The 24,360-nt window shown below is 32.9% G+C and overlaps 2 protein-coding genes across 6 annotated transcripts in view; one reads left to right on the top strand and one right to left on the bottom strand.

The window, feature by feature from the left end:
• Positions 1–24,360, top strand: part of LOC126745867 (uncharacterized MFS-type transporter C09D4.1) — a 170,876-nt gene that overhangs the window by 142,194 nt on the left and 4,322 nt on the right. For all 5 annotated transcript variants that reach the window (XM_050453893.1, XM_050453894.1, XM_050453897.1 and 2 more), the window contains exons 4-7: positions 1,000–1,138; positions 1,202–1,401; positions 1,472–1,575; positions 24,203–24,310. In XM_050453893.1, coding sequence (XP_050309850.1) covers positions 1,000–1,138; positions 1,202–1,401; positions 1,472–1,575; positions 24,203–24,310 — 551 coding nt within the window. The remainder of the gene's footprint in view (positions 1–999; positions 1,139–1,201; positions 1,402–1,471; positions 1,576–24,202; positions 24,311–24,360) is intronic.
• Positions 14,277–14,954, bottom strand: LOC126745869 (cytochrome c oxidase subunit 5A, mitochondrial-like). Its single transcript, XM_050453902.1, has one exon. The coding sequence runs from the start codon at positions 14,841–14,843 to the stop codon at positions 14,397–14,399; it is 447 nt and encodes a 148-aa protein (XP_050309859.1). The 5' UTR covers positions 14,844–14,954; the 3' UTR covers positions 14,277–14,396.

Raw genomic sequence — 24,360 nt, 5'->3', positions numbered from 1 at the left:
AAATGTATCAAAGACCAACAAGTTAAGCTTTAGAATAAAGAAATTCACTTAAAATAGCAGGTGTGGTCTCACACACAAGAATTCTAGGAATGACTGTGATTGCAAAATTTACATGGAAAGAACTTGTAAATAACCTTTTAGGCAAGCTAAGTAGAATATTTTTTACGATAAGATCCTTAAGTTGCCCTGATTTTGTCTAGATACCATGGTTATTTTTCTGCAAATGTATGCTATGCGATTCTGAAGCCATGCACAGGAAATCTCTAACCTTCAACAGAGAAGTATCAGAACCATGGTTGGCCTGGGGTATAGAGATTGTTGTAGGCAGTACTTCAGAGACTTTCATATACTTACGTTGCTTAATTTACATTATAAGCAAGTTTCGAATTTCCAGTTTAGAAACAGATTCTAGATTCAAATGAATGTAAATTCCCATGCATTTTGCGCTGATAAATCGTGTGATAATATAATAGTGCTTAAATAATAATTATTCAGGACTTACTTAAAAAGTTTGAGATTTTAATGCACAGAGTCTCTTAAAAGTCGTGAAAAAACTCTTTAACCAAGTCAGAATATTTTAAATTAGTTAAGAATTTTTTTTAAATCTATCATACTTTAAAAAATCTAGATGCGACTAATCTAAATTTTTTTGATTCTCAAGCTGTGAGCCAAAATAATCAAATAGACCATTAATAAAATTACGAGACAGTTTTACCATTAACCAAAACTCTTTATTTTTACTCTCGACACGTGTTTCGCTAACGATGATAACTAGAAAACAGTTTTAATCTTCTCCCGAAGATGCTAACATCGTTAGCGAAACACGTGTCGAGAGTAAAAATAAAGAGTTTTGATTAGTGGTAAAACTGTCTCGTAATTTGAGCATCACACCAAAGGTTAGTAGGACTATCAGGTCGTTAATATCTGTTTAGGACCTTTTTTTCTTTAATTTTTTCTATAAAAAAGAATCTTGTTTTACATAAAAAATATTTCTTATAGATCGGTATTGCGTTGGGATTTGTAATTCCCCCAATGATAGTTACCGGAGGGGATCCAGATGAAATCACTAAGCAACTTTATATTCTTTTTATTGGCGTAGCTGTACTTACATCTATTATTTTGGTTCTTGTTCTAATTTGTAAGTTAATGTAATAATATTTTTGATTTAATATTATCGTTAATATTATGCTGGTTTTAATAGTCTTTAAGAACGGACCTCCAACTCCCCCATCTTATTCTGCACAACAAGAAGAAAAGGACGAAGTGAGCTTTATGCAATCTTTAAAGAACTTGATTAAGAATCGAAGTTTTATGTTACTTCTGGTTGCTTATGGGATAAATGTTGGAGTCTTTTACGCCATTTCCACTTTATTAAGTGAAATAATTTCAAAGTATTATGTGGTAAGGAATGGTTCAATTATTGATTTTTTTCTTTGTAAAAAATTTTTTGAAACCTTTGAAACTATTTTAGGGGCATGATCAAGATGCTGGACGAATAGGATTAGTAATTACTGTTGCTGGCATGGTCGGATCGGTCTGCTGTGGTTATGTATTGGATCGCTTTCGTAAATTTAAGTAAGTATTAATTAAGAAAGTCACTGAAAAATAAATGTTTGCCTTTAGTGGTACCATTAACGTATATGAATTTTCATCATTTAGATTTGATTATTTTTTTAAATTAAAAGGGTACTCTAATTTTACAAGTACAAGAGCTCTTACTTTCTTCAGAGGAATTTAGATATATCTTTACATTCAGCTTTAATATTGATCTGCCAATATCGACAGGTCTGGTAATGTTGTACGCAGATTTTTTGCGATATATAGAATTATTTTAAAAAATTGAAAAATATTATCAATCGGCCTTTTATAATAAAAATATTTGTTTAAATTATATAAAGATTCTAAATATAATTCAATTAAAATATATCACTTAATTCACAGAATATATTGGAAAGTTACTTGCACAGTTTAAGTGTAAAAAATATAATATTTAACTAATAAGTTCTCTATATAAAAAAAAAATTCCATTTAAATTACTAATAAATTTTTCACATCAAGTCTTTAATTAAGCCTCAATAATTCCAATCTAAATATTCAAAAAATGCTTAATTTTTATTTACTTCTGTTAAGTGTATCTTCTTTTCTACCCAAATATTGTTAACGAAATATAATGTTAATTGATCGTAATGGTATTAATGCATATAGACAAGTTGTTTGCACTTTTTTGAAAATGAGAAACGGTATATTGGAAGCAACAACCATACTGATTTTTATCAGAAATTTTCTTATCAAAAAACCTACACTTCTTACTTTAACTCAATTATTGAAAAAACTATTTAAAATACACTAAAATTAACATTGACAGTCTTAAGACTATACCTACCATATTACCTGTCCTAATATCTGATTATTTATTGATATTCTGACAAATTGCGGTACATCATATTTTTGTCTGAGTTATACCACCGTATTATACCAGGTTACAGTTTAGCACCAACTTTTAAAAATACCCTTCAATGTTTCAAAAAAAAAGAGGAATAAAATACATTTATTTGATTTTCACTAAATATTAAACAAGAATCAACATACATATAATAGTATAGTATTTAAATTTTTACGTAGAATCTAGAAATGTATTAATATACTTGTTTTTTCCATTTAAATTAATAATTTATCTCATTAATTTAAATTAGGCAAAAAAAGTTTTAAAAAGAAAGAAATTTAAAAAGTTCTGATCCCACAAATGAATTAATCATAATATTTGATATTTTTTCTTCTATCAAGATATTTTTCTAAAAATTTCTTTTTAATTTAAGGATCTTAATTGTAAGGATCTTATTTAAAATTGGTTAGGAGGATTAACGATAACTCAAATATAACTGCCCAAAAATTATTTTATAACCTTTAGTTGAAAAACTTAATTTCGACTAGTATTTACGCGTAAATTGTGCAATCTGGAAGTTACTCCACGTAATATGAGTTCATTGGAGGGTGTTATCATCCCTTCTAACCCTCACATTCCAAATGTGTTCGATGGGCGAACGTGAAGCCTTTGGGAGAATATTGATATTGGCCTCTAAAAGCAACAATAATATACTCGCTGGAGTATCGATGTATCATACATAATAAATCAATAAGGTTACAGCTCTTGAATGTACGATATAGCAAATGGCTGATCAACCTTAAACACTCTGCGTCGATAAGAACTTCTCATTTAACGGGAAATTATAAAAAACTGCTTTTCACCTCTTCGACGCCTAACTTTTCATGTATTGTATGTATTTTAAAATTATCTATATTATACATACTAAAAGTGCCCTTTTACATATTCATTCACCTATAGTACAGATCGTAATGTTAAACATTACAATCTGCACAATATTTAAACTGCATTTGCTTTGAAACCTTCCGTTTCAGAGGTATCCGTTTTTGATATGCAGCAAAACTCAGCTTTTGCTACAGAATTTTTTTTTCAATATTAATCGAACGAGACAGCTTTAGTAAATAATTATCAATTATAAAGTCGTAAAAAAAGATAAAATTATGAACACGTCTTGTGCTGCTAATAATAAACGCAAAAACCGTTTTTGAGTAAAGTATTGGTTGTTGAAACGTAATACTGCTTGAATCCATATGTGGCTTTAAGATAAATATGAGCAAACTTACCTCCAACTCATTTTGAGGGTCGTTTATACATATTGCACATACATATACAGGGTGTTCATTTGGAAACTTCCCACCACGGATTTATCGAAAACCACTGTTTAAAAAAAAAAACCGAAATACGTCAAAAGGTTTGTCAAGGGGACAACTTTCTAACCTAAAATTACTTCACCCTTTTTCACCCATTGCCCCCCAGGGTCATCCCCTTAAAAATTTTAAATGGCAAGGGGTATCGAGTAATAGCTTGTTTAAAAGGTCTTTCGAAGTCTTTTATTTTGACGTTTGATTTTTTTAACTCGGTCGATTCGCTTTCGAGAAAATTAGAAAAATCTTTGTTTATCTTAATTTGTTCAAATAGAAAACAAAAACATGAAAATATCAGTTTTTATTTCAATAAGTGTTTAAAATGTTGCCCGTTTTTGGCCAAACAATGATATAGGCGATGATGCGTTGACGAAGTTCATCCAAACTTTCAGGTTGGGGAGTAAACACAATGGATTTCAAATGACCCCATAGAAAAAAGTCTAACAGCGTTATATTAGGAGATCTAGCAGGCCATTCTATAGGTCCCCTTCGTCCTATCCATTTATCTGGAAACTCGTCGTCTAGCCATTGCCGAACGAGAAGAACATAGTGAGGAGGAGCGCCGTCTTGCTAGAAATATATTTCAGCCTCATCAAGTATAGTGTTTCCAACATCATCGATTTGATTTTCAGTAGATTCAGTGATAAGCGGATTGATGGTATTTTCCAACATATCCAAATAAATGTCTCCATTTAAATTTCCGTTAATAAATAATGGCCCAATCACTTTATTTCCTAAAATGCCTGCCCATACATTCATTTTTTGAGGGTACTGGGTATGCCCTTCTACAAATGCATGAGGATTTTCATTACTCCAATATCTACAGTTATGCTTATTAACAAATCCATTTAGATAAATTGTGCATTCATCGCTGAAGCAGATATTCTTTACATGAATAGTATTATCATTAATCGCTTCAGTCATTTTTTCACAAAACTCAACTCGCCTATCGAAATCGTCTTCGGTTAACTCTTGCAATATTTTCATTTTGAATGGATGAAATTTATGAAGTTTGGTAACTGTGTGAACAGAGCCCAATGAAATACCAGTGGCAGCAACAATTTTGCGTAATGAAGTATTAGGATTTATTCCAAAATGACCCAAAACTTCAACTTCAACGACAAGGTCCAAAACATACCTATGCGAAGTTATCTTCTCCGGATGTTTGGCGTTAAACGTGACGGCAGTTTGCCGAGCACATTGATTTTGGGCACCATAAATTAGAATAATATCCACTCTTTCGGCTAGTGTGTAAACCATTTTAGAAGTAAAATCTTTAATTCAACAAATATATTTTCACTATTCCAAGACAGTCACAAATGTAACTGACGGCAAAATAAATTCTTCATTTTCCTTAGCAACTATAGATAACTAAGCAGGTATAACAATAAATACAGCTCGCCCATATCTGTGTTGTGTATGAAAAGAATGCGGACCAAAAAGCAGGTTGTTATTTAGTTCTTTCCACGTCTAATCTTCGGAATTACTATTTATGTTGGTAGTTTCCGTTCCAAAGATTTTTCTAATTTTCTCGAAAACGAATCGATCGATTTAAAAAAATCAAACGTCAAAATAAAAGACTTTGAAAGACCTTTTAAACAAGCTATTACTCGATACCCCTCGCCATTTAAAATTTTTAAGGGGATGACCCTGGGGGGCAGAGTGTGAAAGGGAGTGAAGTAATTTTAGGTTAGAAAGTTGTCCCCCTTGACAAACCTTTTGACGTATTTCGGTGTTTTTTTTTTAAACAGTGGTTTAGGAAGATTTTGGAAGTTTTCAAATGAACAGCCTATATGTAAATATTAAATGTTATAGGAGCTTTTACCTAATTATCTTTATTTTCTTACTGTGTTTAAAAAAAACATGCACGCAAATTATTCATTCTATTAAACAAAATCAAAAAACAATCATTTTCCGTATGCTTTATTTTTGTCCTGATTTGAATAGGTTATTTTTTGCCTTCCAAAAAAGTGAACGTTGCCTATAAATATCAATTAATTCACTCAAAAGTATTGTATTATTTTTTTTTAAACAATAAACCTACGGCTCCTTCGTTCATACCTAGGTAGCTAAAGCCCTATACACTGTGTTCCTAAAATTCGTGTACAAGCAAAGAGGGATGCCTCTGATTGACTTCCTATGAATAGTAAAGATGAACATAAGTCGGCAAACGCTAGTTAGATCTATGAAACGACAATCAAAATTTACATACAGGGTGATAGGGACCATGCTCCCTTTTATCTAAACTTTTTTGTGGTGGATTAATCATTACAAAATTATATTCTTTTTAAAAACAAAAATAACAAACTTTTTGTTTTCTTGACGTTTTATCGTATCTGCAACTCTTATCAAGAAAAAAAAGAAAACAATTTTAATTAATAAATGTAAGTTTTCAACCGTTTTCAAAAATAAAACTCACAATCACCTGTGGGTTAACAGTGCTGTAAGGGAGAAAATTGACGATAAGTTCAGAAAAGTCTATAGGACTGTTTTAAGATAATCTGCTTCATTTTAAGATGTATACCATGAAAAAATTGGGTTTTAAATCTCTTTTTAGGTATAATTTAAATTTTCGCCTTCTTCAAAATGTTAACTGGAAATCCTTTTAAGTTCACGCGTGATTACCTATGCTAAAATAGATTTCTTCATATCCAAATTAAATATGGAAATAGCAGTATATCTTAGTCTACAACCATGCAATTTGACAACAGATGTAAATAGCTCCACGGAGCTATTTACATCTGTGACTTAGGCTATAGAATCTGAAAAAATAAAAATTGAACTTTCCTGCATTTTTTCTAAATCATCATTTCTAAATTGGAGTCTGGATATTCTGAAAACTGTTTTTTGTGGCGCAGTTTACCAATTTACATAAAAAAAAAAATTACCTACTATTTTTCAGTGTCGGGTGTGTTTGGGTGGGGAAGGGCGTACTAGAAGTCAAATAACAAATGATACCTTCATAGGCAAGATTTATAAACTCATGTATAAGTGCATACCTATCAAGTATTGCCATCTCAAATATTCAAGCCGTAACTGTATTAAAAAAATTTTCAAGCGGTAGTGACCATTGAATGGTTAGACCAAAGATAGTCTTGAATGTAAAGAGGGAAAGAAGAAATGTGGTAGCAAGGATCAATAAAAAATAAAGGTCGATTACTAACATAAGGGCATATCAGAAAGAAATAAAGAGTAACATCCAAACGTGTAGGACAAAAACAACACTAAACAGCCTAACGAGCCGTTAGTGGAGGCACTGAAGAAGGCCCCAAAAGGTGGAAAGATAGGCAACCAATGAAAAATTATAAAATTACTGCGGACACAAGTAACCTAATGCAGAAAAGAAGAAATATGAAGAAAAATACACAACGTACGGAATCCTTCGGAATGGTCAGCCGAGTATATAAGGAGGGGCGTCGCCGTTGGGAGTCAGTGGTCAAGTTTAAACAAAGACATTTCAAAGCCTCATTAGGAAAGACATTCGGAACTTTAACACTAAAGAAATAAACAATACCATAGAACCAAACAAAAGCATAAAAGCTCTAAAACGAAGGTTGCGAACAGGAACGTGGAACATTTATAACCTGAAAAATAAGCAAAGACACTACACTTAAAAAGTAGACTCTTCGGAGGAAATACAAATATTCCAAAATAATGGAGAAATGCCGTTATGAAAATATTGAATAAAAATTGGAAACTAACGACGTCAGCGACCGATCAGTTATCTGTTATCTTACTTATATAAGTTCTTCATAAGAATAATTACTAATAGGCCTTAACCTAACCTAGATGTTTACTAACCTAACTAATTTTTCACTGGAGCAAACCGGATTCAGAAATGGCTTTGAAACGAATGACCACCTACAGGTAATAATGTCCCTAATAGACAAAGTTATAGAATACAACAAGCAATTGACACTATTATTTGTAGAGTTTGAGAATACATTTCACTCCATGTCGTTAAGAGCGCTTACAGAGTGTAGATCGATCATAGACAGACCACCCTTCTTCAGAATATACGTAACAACAGCTGCACTCAGAATGTATTATGACGGCACAAAGAAATTGACTTAGGAGAAAGGTATAACACAAGGAGACACCATCTCCCCAAAACTATTCGATGCCCTAGTGCAGAGCGCCATAAAGATCAGCAAATGGGAAAAAATTGGAGTCAACATAAATGGGGGGTATCTGAACAACTTGAGGTTTGCAGATGACATAATTCTTATTGCAGACCGGATGAGCAGGCATGTCAACTTCTTCAGGACCTTCAGAGATCTTGTGCACGACGAGCTGGCCTAAAAATTCTCTAAAATATAATACATGACCAACCTTGTTTTAGCCAAAACCATTTCAGCGTATGGCATGTAAATAGAACAACTGTATGCCTATAAATATTTGGGTCACGAGATTAAATTGGGAGGAGACAACTAGACCGCAAAATTAAACAGGAGAATATGACTAGCATGGGCAGCTTACGGAAAATTGAAGAAGATCTTTAAATCAGATATTCCCATGTGTCTGAACAGGAAGGTCTTTAATCAATGTGTGGTCTCGGTTCTAACAAATGGAGTAGAAGCACTGACTCCTTGCAGGAGGGTAAAAAACAAAATTTAAGTAGCACAGAGAACGATGGAGAGATCAGTGTTGAATTTAAGCCTCAGAGACAGGGTTCCAAATCATGTAATTAGGGAAAGAACCGGACTTATTTGCCACGGATCCTATTTACAGATGAGGCAACATTTCATGGACCTATTAATTGGCCAGCCAGATAGCCTGACTTAACAAAATTAATTTATTTTCTTATCGGGTTTTACAAAAGAAGTTGTTTATAGAAATCCACCTACAAGGACAGTAGACATGGAGCAGAGAATACGAGATTGCTCAAGTAACTCCACGAATGTTACATATAAAGCAGAAAAAAGTTTTCAGGATAACGTATTAATTTATATTTTGAACAAAACAGAGAACATATTGAACACTTGATGTAAGAATAATAAAATGATTTATATTTTTAATATGCTTGTTCAATTAATTATTATCGTGAATATTTTAAAAACGACAAAAGATAGCTTATATATTTACATAATAAAAAATGTTCATTTATTAATTCTTCATTAAATGCGTCAAAAATATACAGGGTATTCCTTATAAAAAAACGAGAAATGAAGCTGTAAAATTTAAATGATAACTACGAACATCCTGTATATGAAATTTGAAGTTATAGAAAAACTCGTCAAGGTTAGTCATTGGTTTTTTAAATAGGAACAACGTCCTGAATTCAAATCAATTTGGCTTTCGGGAACAGATGGGGACGGATGACACTCTTTTTTCCCTTTTGGATCAGCTGTACATGAGTCTAAATAGAGGTGAGGTTTCTGGAGCGGTCTTCTGCTACTTGACTAAGGCTTTTGGCTCTATCAGTCATGAAATACTACTTCAAAAGCTTGAGATATATGGGTTTAGAGGTATATCCCTGAATTGGTTTGGGTCATATCTTACGGGACGGATGCACAGTGTGTCTTTGTCCGACTTAGTTTCAAGTTTCCAATCTATAAGTTGTGGAGCGCCACAGGGGTCAGTGCTGGGACCTGTGTTATTTCTTTTGTTTAGTAATGACATTTTCCTGGTGGAAATTATGGGCTATTTGACACTTTTTGCCGATGATACAAGCATCTTGTGAAATCACTTTGACACTCAGGCATTACAGAATATAATTAATAATGATCTGCTAAAGATCAAGGATTGGTTTGATAATAATTTGTTAAACATATCTAAGACTAATTTGCTTACTTTTAGGTGTGACGTTACTGACATTATTCTTGACAGAAATAAATTAAAAAATACAGAAAGTTTAAAATTCCTTGGTATCAAAATGGACAGAAAACTAAATTTTGATTATCACATAAGCGCTCTATCTACGAAACTGTCTTCAAATTGTTGCGCTTTAAGAGTAATTTCTAGAGAGTTAAATCAAAGATCAGTTAGAATGGCTTATTTTGCCCTAATTGAGAGTAATTTGAGATATGGTCTTTCCTTTTGGGGTAGGTGCAGTTATCTGTTTAAGTTATCTAGTTTTTAGTTATCTGCAGTTATCTGGTTATCTCTTTAAGTCTTTGTTTGTATTACAAAAGAGGGCAGTTCGAATTATGTACAATGTTGGATTAAGGGAACCATGAAGGTGTCTGTTTATTCTTGACAGCGTATGTTTAGTTCATAGAAAATATAGGCATCTTATTACACAAGGGCAATATAATACTCGTTAAGATCAACATGTACCTTAACTTATACCAACAAATGCCCTTGTAAAGAGGTCTTTTATCTATGATGCAAAAAAAAATGTATAACCATTTGCCCTCACAACTTAGAAATCTAAAAAACTTTAAGAAGTTCCAATGTCAGTGTAAAAAACTTTTGATTAGTAAGGCTTATTACACCTTAGATGAATTTTTTAATGATCGACTCGCATGAGTAATGTTAAGATTTATGTACCCACCTTATTTTATTTTTTGTTTGTGTCAAGTGCTATATTTATATGGTATGTTTTTTTTTGTATTCTAAATTTTGACCTATCTATATTATTTTATAATTTAATTTTAGCTTTGTCAATGAGAAGCACTTTGCTAAGTAATCCTTCAGTCTTCTAGAATTTTGAATTAACCAAATATTGACAGTAAAACTAAAGTTAGTATTTCTATCAAGATGAAATTAAATGATGTAGAGAAAAATTTTAAAAGTTAAAAAAAAAAAGTTTTATCTTGTTTTGAGACTAAGACTTAAGGTTTTTATTTTTTTCTCTACTTACGTAGATCTCTTTGAGATAATGGACGAGTTCTTTTAATTAAATGTAGTTTTTATTTTTTTTTGTAAAAAAAATTATAGCAGCCAAACTGCCCATGACAAAGTAACCTAAGGTGGTCCCAAAAATTAAATAAAAAGAATGACAGACACAGAATTCAGGCATTATATTTTGTAATGCCTGAATGTCAGAAAATGTTAACGCTTTTTTATAAGCCTTTATGGAAGACCGACACACTATTGCAGGACCCTGTATATTAATACTATCCTACATCTATGCATACAAAAGGTACCATTACAAAATATTCTATTATACAGGGTTACTGGTAATTCGATACATTCCTTTGGAGATGTGATAGGGGAGGGGGTAAGAAGTAAATTGAACCCTAATATGTATTATGCAAAAGTTGATAGTTTTCGACATATTTAATTTTTTCTGTTTTTCTTCAAAATGTAGACCTTAGTGGTTTAAAAGGCAGTTTCCAGAAAATCCGCTGTATATTTTTTTAACTTTTTAGGCAAAATACATGCTCAACACAATAGTGTTACGGTTGTAATTGCAAAAGTCCCGCAAATAGTTGTAACCATAGGTAAATTCTCGATGCAAAGTGTAATTTTTTTTTCTTAAATAAAATACTACACTTTCTAGTGGATATTTTCTGAAAAAAAATTATGCTACATTCTTCAAAATTTCCTTAAAACTTCCTTATTACCTAAGCTAGCTCACAGGATACAAATGCTTAAAAGTTAGGTGACATGGTTTTGTATTTTTATTATAAATTGTAAAGTAACGCATTTATCAGTATTTACCTTCACAAATCTTGTTCAAAATGAGAGCCTCTATTGCGAATACAGGCTCGGCAGCGCCTTCTCATTTCAGTCTTTGTTGTTCTAGTTGTTATGGTATTCCTGATCTGCTGGGCAGCGTTGGTTATTCTTTGGATAAGATCTTTCCGGGTAATTATTGGGGTTGCATAAACCAGTGCTTTCATTTGACCCCATATGCTATACTTAATCAAGCGGGATTAAGTCAGGGCTTCGTGCTGGCCAAGCTATAGGACCTGACCTACCAATCCAACGATTCGGGAAACGTTCATCCAGGAACTGCCGAACTGACCGCCGAAAATGAGCTGGACAGCCGTCATATGAAATATCATTTGCCGTTGAAATATCATTCGTCCTCTAACGGCGAGAGGAATATCGTCAAAAAGATCTTGTAGGTCATGTCGTAAAAAATTTTCATAAATATCCCCGTTTAAATGGTCTGGGAAAAAATGTGGTCCTATTACATCCCGACCAATAAGTCCCATCCACACATTTACAGAAAACTTTCTTTGAAAACTGGTTTCTCTTGTAAACGGGGATTTTCTTCGGCCCAAAAATGAAGGTTATGAAAATTTGTAATGCCCTCATGACTAAACTTTGACTCGTCCGTCCACAAAATGTCGGTTAAAAAAGTTCTATTGTCTGCATCAGAATTTATAATAAATCTGCAGAATTCTACCCTTGTTATCGGGTCCCCTTCTTCCAATCCTTGGACAGGCGTATAATGGTAAGGATGGCTTCCCATTTGCCGAATCGTGGACCAAACTTTCCATTGCGATGATCCTGTTTGCTGCGCTACGGCATTAGTGGATGTGGTTGGATCGTCTTCAAAATGTCTTAATATTTCCTCCTCATCTTCTGCTCGATATACGCGAGGAGCGCCAGCGTCACCTCTTCTTGGTTTTACGGATCCAGTTTCAGCGATAGCTCGGTAGGTCGAAGCGAAAACACGGACATTTGGAATGCGGCGGTTCGGAAAGCGACGTTGGTATTCTCGGCGAGACTCCGCGGCATTACCATTGCAAAACCCATAAACAAACATAATATCTGCATATTCAGCGTTAGTAAACGTAGCCATAGCGCAGAAACCAATAGAATACCTTCTTTGAAAACACGAGAAAAATAAACTCGAAACTCGTAATTTAACTACTTTCCACAACAATTATTGCTGTCAGACTATCTACACATCACATTTTTAACAATAAAATTAAAAAAACAAATTGTTGCTATAGTACTTAAATACCATAGAAGTAAATACCACTTGGCATTTTTCAAGTGCGTTCTTACTATTAATAATAAAAATACAAAATTCTGTTAAAATTTTTGGTAGCATTTATAGCCTATGAGTTAGCTTAGATAATAAGAAAGTTTTACGTAAATTTTGAAGAATGTAGCATAATTTTTTTTCAAAAAATATCCACTAGAAAGTGTAGTATTTTATTTAAGAAAAAAAAATTACACTTTGCATCGAGAATTTACCTATGGTTACAACTATTTGCGGGACTTTTGCCATTACAAACGTAACACTATTGTGTTGAGCATGTATTTTGCCTAAAAAGTTAAAAAAATATACAGCAGATTTTCTGGAAACTGCCTTTTAAACCACTAAGGTCTACATTTTGAAGAAAAACAGAAAAAATTAAATATGTCGAAAACTAACAACTTTTGCATAATACATATTAGGGTTCAATTTACTTCTTACCCCCTCCCCTATCACATCTCCAAAGGAATTTATCGAATTACCAGTAACCCTGTATATTATCTAGACTATTAAAATTTATAATCACTTGATGGTATGCAAAATCATTAAGTATATAGTAAGAGGAAAATTAGTGGTTTAATAATAAAGTTAATTAAATTATTGATTAAAAAAGAATACTACTGTCTGGATTAGTTTTATAGAGATATTTTATCTATATACCTATTATTCCTTCGTTTAATTTTATGTTTGATAAATTTTATCAGTTTATGTCTAAATATGAAAAATCAGTAGACATATTTTAATTTGATTTGCAGTTTTTATAACAAATTACAAAAAAAGAGAAAATTATAATGGGTATGAATAGAATTTTACTTATCTTCGTAGCAATTTAAACAAAAGTTTTTTTTAGAGGGTTTTGCTAACCCTTAAGCCAATTTTTCAACTAATTTTCTGAGCTCATAGATTCATCAATGATTGAATATTCAATTATTTTTTTTAGGATACAATCATTTAAATTTATGTTGGGGCCATATGGCACCATGGAACTACTTAAAGGTTAAAATTTGTATTTTTTTCTACCCTGCTTATGCAGTACAGTCCATTTATTAAGAAAATTAAAAAAAAGCAAGATCCTAGGCATTTATAGTAATAAGTTTTACTCATCTGCATAGCAATCTGAACCAGCTTCTTTGGTGTTTTTGGAAAATAACTTTATTTTATTTTTTTGTTCTGGGGCAAAAATCTTTTCTTCTTTTTTTGGCCACCTTATGAAATTAATCTTCTAGAATATTACTTTGAAGTCATTCTGATTTTTCGGAGTTTCAGTGAGTCATTGTCTCCTTTTCTTCCAGTTATAGGGTTTTACAAACTCTCAAGCCACTTTTTTAACAAATTTCTTCAGCTCATAGATTCATCAATATTTGCCAAATATTTACCTAAGTTTATTATAGCCTATCCAAAACTAAATTCATTGCACATCATCAATGAGACCAAGCTTGACATTATATAATTTGATGTAAGCATGACTTTAGTTTTTTATTTAATTTTGGATAAACTATACCTAATTAAATTGAATAATCTCTAATAAATTTAAGTTGTGGCTCTAAACTACTTAAAGGTTAAAATACAAACAAATTTTAACCATTCTTCTCATATCTTATTAAGAAATACATTTATTAAGAAAATTTAAAAAAAACACAGAGTATACCACTAAAACATATTTATTTGTAACTACAAATAAAGTGAACCAGACATGATTGACTAGACAAATATTCAGAGAGATTTCTTTGGTAAGTTCTAACAATAATCAGACTAGAGTAACCACCTACATGTCAAAGACTGATTGAGTGTATAATTCAGGCTTGTCATATCCCATTTCCTCGGGGGTGCTGATTCCCAAGTCGGTTAATGTAGGCCTCAATTCCTGGATAACCCAAGGATAGATTTCACTCTCCTTGCCGCCGCATTTATCCTTCACTGCCTCAAGCAGCCTAACTGCAAGAGCATAATCATTGACCCTTTTACATGCTCTTAAAGCTGCTGCCAAGATGGTTGGTTCCGGTACCAAATCGTGGCCCCAAAGATCCGTGAGCCCCCTACGGATGTCCCAACCGTCAAGATCTTTTTGGTTAAAGAATTTTTCGTATCTCTGGTCGAACTGTTCGTCTGTCTCTGTGGATGCTTTGCTCAACAACTTACTGCTTGTGGTCACATTTCTCGTTAATACAGGTTTGATGGCCATTTGGGCACGGGATAGGGCGTTACGAAACATTCTTATTCGAGTATTTATAAGCGGGTCACACGGGAAATTTGACAAATTTTACCCTGGACTCTCAAGTGTTACGTAAAAGCAAAATTAAACTTAACCTCACTTTTTTACTCTATTTTTATTATTTTCTGTCATTTGTCATTTTCGCACTGTCAATTCTATTGCCGTCCGTTGTCAGAATGGGATGCCGTTTTCTATTTGTTCCTTTATTGCAAAAAATATCTATTGGGGGGAAGAAGAGAAGAGCGATTAAATATCGTGGTCAACATCGCACGTGATTGGTCGGTTTCTCGGTTTTTTTCTCGATGCTGATTGGTGGGATCTGACTGTCAGATGATATCCGTTACCCTTATGTTTTGAATTATTTAAGATATTTTTAATTTGATATTTGAAGATTGTTTTTTATGAAAGAATGGAAAATTTTTAAGTGTACCGATATGAAAATGAATATTCATCAAAACAAAGTTTATCGAAATATAAAGTTAGTAAACATAATCTAAGAAAACCTGAAGGTAAGGTTAATTTCTAAAACATTTTTTTATTATGTGATATTTATGTTAATTTTTTACTGATTTTGTAATTTAGAAAATTTGTTGTTCTTTTTAATGACATTTATTGTTTTTTTTATCTAAAATATCTTGAAATCTAAAATAGGGCAATAATCTTAATTTTTTGTTTAAAAAATAGAATACTCTAAATACTTAGTATTGTATTATTTTCATTTCTAGTTTGTGCTTGGATATATTTAGAAGTGGATCAAAATAGCGCCTGCAGTTTTTCCACAAACAAAAGTGATCTACTTATTGATTATTAAAAAAAACACAACTTGGAAATCAACATACGACATTTAGAATTTAAAACCGGCGAAGAATTCTTACAATGAAAAAAAGATGAAGAAAAAAAGTCTGTACCAAGCTTTATTTCCTGTGGGGGTAACAATGATAAGACAAATTGTTTTGGATGCAATAAATCTGGGTATTATAGAGCAACAGTTAAAGAAAATGAAAGAAGCAGAAAAATGAGTGGCATAACCCCTGGCCGAATATTAGAAGACCTTAATACTAGGTCTACTACATCATCATCCAGCAAATCACTCTACGCAAGAGAGTCTGACAGTTTCATATAGATAGAGTCAAACGCCATAAAAATGACCAGATAAGTTTTTCAATTATATATTGCGCGACTGAAAAATAGATGAGTGGGGAGAGGGTATTCCTTTAATTTGATGTATTTACAATGGAGAAACCACTGAAGTATTTTTTGTTTTTTCAAAACCTTACAAAATAGTGCCCCAAATGTAAATCCAGCGATTTTCATGTCAGATGATGCATGTTGATTTTATAAGTCATAAAGTCTGTGTTTACAAAGACTAGTACACAAAAACTTTTTGTGCGTGGCATGTTGGAAGATCATGGCAAAGAGCTCACATGAGAAACTGAAAGGTAAAAAGGAAAGTGAAATCATCCTTAATGAGTTAAGGGTTCTTCAAAACACTCAATCAGGAGACGAATTTTTCGACCTTTTGGAACTATTTCTAGATAAAACCCGATCTTCTGAAAATCTGATACCTTCTAATCAGTATTTTACGAAAATTATGTGAACAGGTTTGTGAAAATTCTAATATCTGAAGTAAATAGGTTATTAATGGTTAACTGATATTTGTTTTCATGGTAGAAGAATGAGCGGCATGAGCAAGAAAAGAGAGTTTAGTGAATACTAACATGTATAATGAAGCATTCCACCAAACACTGAAATATGGTGATGACTTATTAAAAGGAAAACAAAATAAAAGGATTGATAATCTACTTTGCGTTCTGTTGAAATTCATATTCCTGTTCGTGTCATGATTCTCTTTACACAAAGACCATATGCAAACAGATCCATTTTTGTAATTATAAAGTTAAGTTTGCATTTATATTATGGTTTATCTAGATCGTCTACCTCAGAGGGTACATAAATTTTTTTTTGGCTTTTGAATAATAATAATAATAATAAACTATTGATTTAGCAGAATATTTTAAATGTGATATGTGGTAAATTAGGCTCATCAAAAATAGGTGAATTACTGAAATATAAATTATCACAAAATTAAATATATATGCTATGTATTTTTTAAGTACCTATACTCTAAAATATCCCGGTAATGCCATTTTTAGGTGCTTTATGGTATTTAAAATATGTATGTGCTTTCTAATAATACTTATCACAATATTGATAAATATTAACATAAGGACATTTTTCAGCCAGCATAAACAAAATTAATGCCATATTCTAAACAAGATGGGAATGTATACATTTTATTTCTGAGCTCTTGTTTATTTGTTTTATATGGGGTTAACCTTAAAACTTGGTTAGTCAAATTGAATTTCTATTTAGATTCTATTTAACGCTGATCGTATAACCACCAATGGTAGGCGCATCTGAAATTAAACCAATCACGTGCGATGTTGACCACGATATTTAATCGCTCGTTTATAAAAGACGTCTGCAGCATGAGGGAAGGAGAGGGATTTTTAATCTCTAGGGGTGAGGGGAGTCCAAAACAGCTGACGTATTTTATGAATGCTGCCAGACTGCGTAATATAACCAATATAAATAATGAACCTAATGTGAATAATTATGCAGTGATTTCCAACTTTTTTATCTTATGGGATAGACATATGAAGGGTACACGGAAAAAAGGGGGACAGTCAATTTTCAACTTATTTGAGAAAAGAGGTTTTTAAACTTTCAATCTAATGCTACTAAAAAAGTATTTTTATTAAAGTAATAATTGTTTTTTTGTGTTGAAGATTGTATGGTGTTTCTAATAATCATACTATTTTCTAATAATATTTATGTTTTGATTGTTTAAAAATATGTTTTGTTAAATACTTACTAATTATTTTATGTAAAAAGGGGAATGTCAATAACTCAACAAGTTGGTATTTATTTTTCATGTAACTTAAAGACTGCATGTTGCCCTGACAAAGAAATGGTAGGTATTCAATGTTCGTAAAACTAATCAAAAATAATAATATAGCTCACCTTGGTATGCAACGTCAGGAAGAATAAATTATCCTGATTGTACTTCAGGATTATTTGAGCATAGAACTGAACCTGGTTTATTAATCACAGAACCATCCCAATGCCCATTGTACGTAAGTCTGTGTTTCAACATGCATGGATGCTCCTTTTCAGCAATTAACTCCTTTATAGGCCTAGACTGAAATGGACGTTTCTTCAAGTAGTGTTGGTCTAAGAACTGAGGCCATCCACGAACAAAATTACTTTCAACTTCAGTTACATGAAAAGGCTATGGCTTTGAGCGAGCACCTTCAAATTCTTCAACCCATTCTTTAGGTAACTCAACCCATTTATTTTGGTTAATGTTAGCCATATTACGATCGCACTCCAGGTATCAGTGTCTTCTTATTGGAAAGTGCATTTTAATCTTTTCTAATCGTTTGGCATGGTGAACCAAATAATGAACAATCCGAAAAATTGTCCAATTTTTATTCTGGCCGCAGCAGGAGTCGCAAAAAATCCAGTTCTTTAACGGCGGGATCCAGTTGCACCATTACAAAATAAAAAAGAAAAGAAGAAACTTCATTTGCTTCTTTGCAAGCAACCGTTTTGTCATAGGCATAAAAGTACGACTCGCCATTGGAAAGGACATGGATGTTAAACATTCAAAACGTCAATTGCCTTTTGTAATATACGTCGTTTGTGGTAATATTCGGCACAGGTAAGTTCTTTTGGAAGTCCATTGCAATAGATTCTCGACTAATTGACTTCTGACTGTCTAACCGTGACTGGCGTTTTCGAGCATAGAACGTCTTGGCCTTTATCAGGTGTAGTTTGTTTTCTGTTGATAGCTTTCTTAATTTTTCCTCAGCTTCCAGTTTCTCCTTGCTACCATTGGGATAACTTTTGAGTCCATTTTCAATCGTACGAACTTCTGCAGCAAATTGATCACAAGTGCTGCACGTATCTTGTCTAGGATACCCAAAACTTATATTAAAGTTTTCAGTAAAAATTTTGCGGTATTTTTCGTACGACACTTTATTAACCCGGGTACTTTATTTTGTACATATTGTAAATTTTTGTGACATTTAACTCAGGTGGCAAATAGGTCCTCTTTGAGTCTTTAAGACTGTAATGACTCATTCGACCTTTAAAAGACCCAATGTGGGTGCAAACTGCGTCAAAGGTGTCTTTAGTTATACGATTTCTCCGGTTTTGAAGTTGACTACGATGGTCTTTAGGCTGGACACCTCTTTTAATGTATCGTTGAATAACTTCAATTTTTTTCTTTGAAATTCCATGTAAAGAACGGAACGCCTTATAACATACCGGAACCTCGATGATACCTCCTTCACTATTTACTCGCACACGATATGAATATGAACAGTCATGTAACAGAGCATTTTCTTCAGCTTGTCTAGACCTTATGTTGAAAAACTGTACTCACTTGTATACGCCCACTTAAATAACTGTTCTGTTCATTTACCGTCATTTTATTAAATTTTGTTATTATATCAATCCTAGCTCTTTCTGTTACAATTTGAAAACATTGTAATCGTACACACTTACAATCAGGTCCAATTTCGTGGGTTGATGCCAGCAATTTTTTTTTAACGTCACTTATTCTCCCAAATATTTTCCATTTCTTACTTGTCTTTGCTTGTTTATCGTCCACTTCACTATTCATATCTGTTTCTTCCATTATTTCAATAATTAAATCACGAAAACTCAGAAAAAAATGCCGTAGTAACACCAAGGTTAAAAACAAACACGTACTGACGAAACAAAATGTTTTACGCTGCATAGTATCGTACAGATTCCAATCATAAATTCCAATGTTGCCAATTGACATTCCCCCTTCTATTGCTGTTTCGGTTTGACATTCCCCCTTTTTCACGTGTATGCTATATTTTTAAACCGCGATAAAATCTTTATCTTGACCATCCTCGTTATTGCAGTGCAATTTAGGCTGTAACAAAGATCATATTGAAAGGTGCATCCAGCGATGCAAAACTGAAAAATGGAGAAATTTGACATCGTGTACCCTTCATATGATCTTAGCTAATAACACTTTCTTACTGCAGAAATTTTTTCACAAGACTTAATTATCTTCTTATAGAATTTGTTTCTAATTTCACTATAAGTGTTTATCAGCATAAAAATATTTGCATTATTTGTATTTACCCTTCACCATTATCCGATTGCTTTCAATTTTGCCTTTGTTTAGAAAGTCTTTTTGTTTGAAATCCCTTGTAATCCCTTGAAATGTAAATTATAGGGAGCTAATCTCTGTTCAAGCGCTGACTCTACGTAACTTACTCAGTTCGTTTAACGTTAAGATGCATGTTGAGTCTCCGACTTGCGTTACGCGGTTCTCATCCAGCATCATCGACGATGTTTGCTCAAATTATCCAGAACATATTTTAAGGTGCACTGTTGTGAGTTTAGGTATGTCAGACCCTGATTTTTATGAAATTAGTGAAAATAGAAAATGACAAGTACGGTGCATTTTTTTATGGTCAAAATTTCAGCAGAAAAAATTACAACAGATTCTATCAGTCATGTGTTGCTGCTGGATGGGACTATATGATAGCTGCGACTGGCCTATTGACATGCTTTCACCGGAGATTGGTGAACCCTTTTAATGCTTCTTTTCCGATGGTAAAGATCAAACAAAAATAGGGTCAAGTTATTTACTAAAGAACTTAAGACTTGTAGAAATCTCAGATTTGGTCACTCATTAAGAAAGTTCACAGATTGCCCAGCTTTTCATTAATATCAACCCGTATAGGTCTCTATATCGCCGGCTAATACAAATCTGAAATCTCTAAGATACCATTATATTCAAATCAGATAAATAAAGCCACGAACAAGTTCTAGGGAGATTTGGATGATTGTGAACAATATCGCTCAAGCGTACAGGAAACACTTTAAGCCAGTCCTTGACATCTCTGATGAGAAATAATTTCCTATTGAAATTGCTGAGAAACTATAAAAATTTGAGACCATCATCATCAGATCCGCTTAGTTATTTCTTACCAAATAGTCTTTTACATTTATAAGTAAGCATTGTTCATAACCATTTTTTCTTGAAAACAATAAAGCATTTTTAAATTTGAATAAGCAGAATATATCTAAGAAGAAATTGGATCTTTACTTTTTTCAATCAATTTTATGACACATCTACACAAACCTATACAGAGAGAGGGCTTCCTAACTATAGCAGAACTCTTCAGCAAGCGATTCAGTTGGTCGTTTCAGAAAGAAAGTTGAACCTATGAACATAATATAAGTCTGGAATTGCTTCGGTTTCTGAGATCTGTTAACGTTTTAAGAAACGGATTTAGTTGGCTTTTGGTTTAATTATTTGAAATAATAACGCGCTTTTTTAATTGTAATATTAATTTTATCTAGATTAAAAATATTAGGTTTAGTGGCTTCTCAGGAACAGAGTTATCTTAGTTCCAATAATTCTTAAATGCAATAATTTGTGGTAAAATAGATTTTATTATATACCCAAGAAATAACTATTCATCTTTGGATGTCTGAACTCGTGTCTTCTTTTGAATACCCTTCCTAACTTGTTTTTTATGAGAAGAAAGAAAAAATCATATACAGAATAAAAAGTCCAAATTTATACCAACGATATCAAGATAATAAAGTTAAATTATACTACTCCAAACGAAAAAGGAGCCACTTGAAAAAATTTAAATTATTTTTAAATTAGTTTTCTGCTTTATTTGTGAAATACCGTTAAAATTGTAAATGTCTCAAATCCGTCGGATATATGATTTAGGGATAAAAAAATCAAATTTCAATAAATAATGATTTTATTTTTTCCATCAATTTATAAGGCAGTATCTTAAAACTATTCCTAGTAGTGAGTATGCGCTCCTTTGGCACTGATAACTTCAGTACAAAAACTGGGCATACTCTCAATAAAGTTTCTGATCAACTTCTGGGTTAGTTGTTCCCATTCGTGAACAAAAAGTTCTTCAAGTTGGTGGATGGTTTGCATAGGCTGCCGCTCCAATAATCTTTATTCCGATGTATCCCACAGATGTTCGATAGGATTGAGATTTGAACTATTGGCCGGCCATTCCATAACTTCAATATTATGGTCATTTAAAATTGTTGTTATCTAGCCCCGCGTGGCCTAGCATTATCGTATTGTAAAATTATATCTGCTCCCCCGCATCCGCAAAAGGAATCATGTGTGGTGTTAAAAATTCTTTAAGTAACGTAATGCCGTTAAGGAACCGTTTGCAATTACCACGAAGTCGGTAACATTGAAACATAACATAATAGACCCTCCGCCAAACTGAACAGTTTCTTGTACAGCTCAGTCCAAATACCACTCGCCTGTTCGTTGACATACCCGAATTCGTTTATCGTTATGATGTAAGTAGAATCTGGACTCATCCGTAAACAAAACATTACTCCATATTGGTATTGTTCAATGACGATGTGTTCCGGCAAAAATTCTTCGAACTCTTCGATGTTCTGCTGTCAAACGACGCACTTTAACCGACCTATCATGCAATTGAGACTGATGAAGTGTATTACGTACTGATTGATTAGAAATTCTGATTCCTGTTGTGGCTGCTAAGTCATTTTGAAGTGCTCCTGCCTGATATTGCCGAATCCCGAAAAAATGAAATACTGAATCCCGAAAATACTGAATCCATGCCCAGACAAAAAAAATTTTTAGAACTCTACGAATAAGGCTGAAGTCTATACATCGTGATTGTAAAATAATATTTTCGTTTCATTACAAAATATGTGGAATATAAACTTATGGAGAAGTGACTCCTTTTCCGTTTTGAGTAGTATATAAGAATACTTACCTTTTTTGTATTTATTTGATTCTTCCAAAATTTTAAATCAAAGTCTTCGATAAACTTCTTCCAAAAGTAGCAATGACAATACAAAAGTTACTTTTTAAAATATGTTCAAGGATATGATACTAATACAGGGTGTTTCGGGAGGAAAGGGAAATATTTTGGGAACATGTTCAGAAGGTCAAAATAAGATACATTATAACCCATATGTTTTAATCCGATTCTCAATCGTTCCTGAAATAATCGGTTCCGAAGTTTTTTGTAAGATTTTTTATTTTAAAAGCAGCACAAACAAATACTAGTAAAAAAACAAAATTTCACTAATTTAAAATGTTTTCGAAAATACCCCCACCAACTACAAGGCAAGCTGCAGCACGTTTGTTAAGCCCTCGTGTTACGTTTAATTGCTTGGGGATTGTTTTTAGTAATATTTGAAGCTTTCAAAATTTGATTGTGGAGTCCTTCTACGGTGTCTACTGGTGTTTCGTAGACTAGAGCTTTCATCCACCCCCAAAGGCAATAATCCAGTGGATTTAAGTCTGGTGATCTCGGTGGCCAAACTTGAGGTCCTCCGCTGATAATCGAATGATCAGGAAAACGATTGTCTAAGAAATTACGCACTCGGCGACTAAAATGAGGCAAGGCTTCTTCTTGTTGAAAACACATTCGGGTTGACACACTGACCCCCGATGTTCATTGTGTCGATTATTAATTCCTTTGCAGGTGAAATGAGCTTCATCGCTAAATAAAATGTATGTAGGCCTCGATTTTATTGGATCCATTCGCAAAATTGAACCGTTAAGCCATAATAACCCTCTTGAAGATGTTGAACCGGTTGAATATGGGAAAGCTTAAAACCGTTTTGCCTAAGTGTCTTCCAAACATCCACATGTAATGCTAATCGAGTTCTTTTGTAATCCGCCTCGTACTAATACCGGAGTTCTCTTCAGCCATATTCAGAACATTTTCTTCATTTTCCACATGTAGTCTCGCCTCTCGTTCAGAATTCTACGCTTGGAAATATTCCTGTTTCCTGAGCATTTGCAAAAACTGTCTGACTTTTCGATTTGGAAAACGACGTCGGTATTCATCAATAGCACGTAATGCGCTACCATTACAGAAACCATACACGAATATCATATCAGCATACTCCCTATGGGTGAATGTGTGAGGTATTACGTAATGGAATCTTTGCTCTTTTCAAATTGAAACGCTGAGAATCAATCAGACTGACGACTATGCTTGTCAAAACTACCAGTCAATTAAAATAGGTATTAACAGACAGTGATGAAATTCCCGCAACGTGAGTTAGAAATACAAAGAACGTAATTATTCCAAAAATTTACAAAAAAAAATGATATGTGTATTTTCGATTTCTTCTTATTATAATTTATTATTCTTTTCGTTGGACCACCCTGTATGTGAATTACCCTGATGTATTAATTCGTAACATAGAATTTTTTTTTAAAGTAGCACTAAGGAATCATACCATTAACATTTTTCTTTCTATTTTAGAGAAACTACCATTGTAGTTTACGCCTTCTCCTTAGCAGGGATGTTGATCTTTACCTTTACGCTGGATAAAGGCCTTTACGTCGTCTACGTTGTCTCCGGCTTATTAGGGTAAGAAAGGATTAACAAAATGAGATATATGCAAAATTTTTACCAAAATA

Source organism: Anthonomus grandis, chromosome 16, assembly GCF_022605725.1.
Source record: "Anthonomus grandis grandis chromosome 16, icAntGran1.3, whole genome shotgun sequence".
NCBI lineage: Eukaryota > Metazoa > Arthropoda > Insecta > Coleoptera > Curculionidae > Anthonomus > Anthonomus grandis.
The sequence above is the reverse complement of the archived record's forward strand: the minus strand, read 5'-3'. Positions and strand labels throughout refer to the sequence as shown.

What these genes read in the sequence shown, in the direction of transcription:
- LOC126745869 (XM_050453902.1), bottom strand. Translation starts at nt 14,843, where the DNA reads ATGTTTCGTAACGCCCTATCCCGTGCCCAAATGGCCATCAAACCTGTA.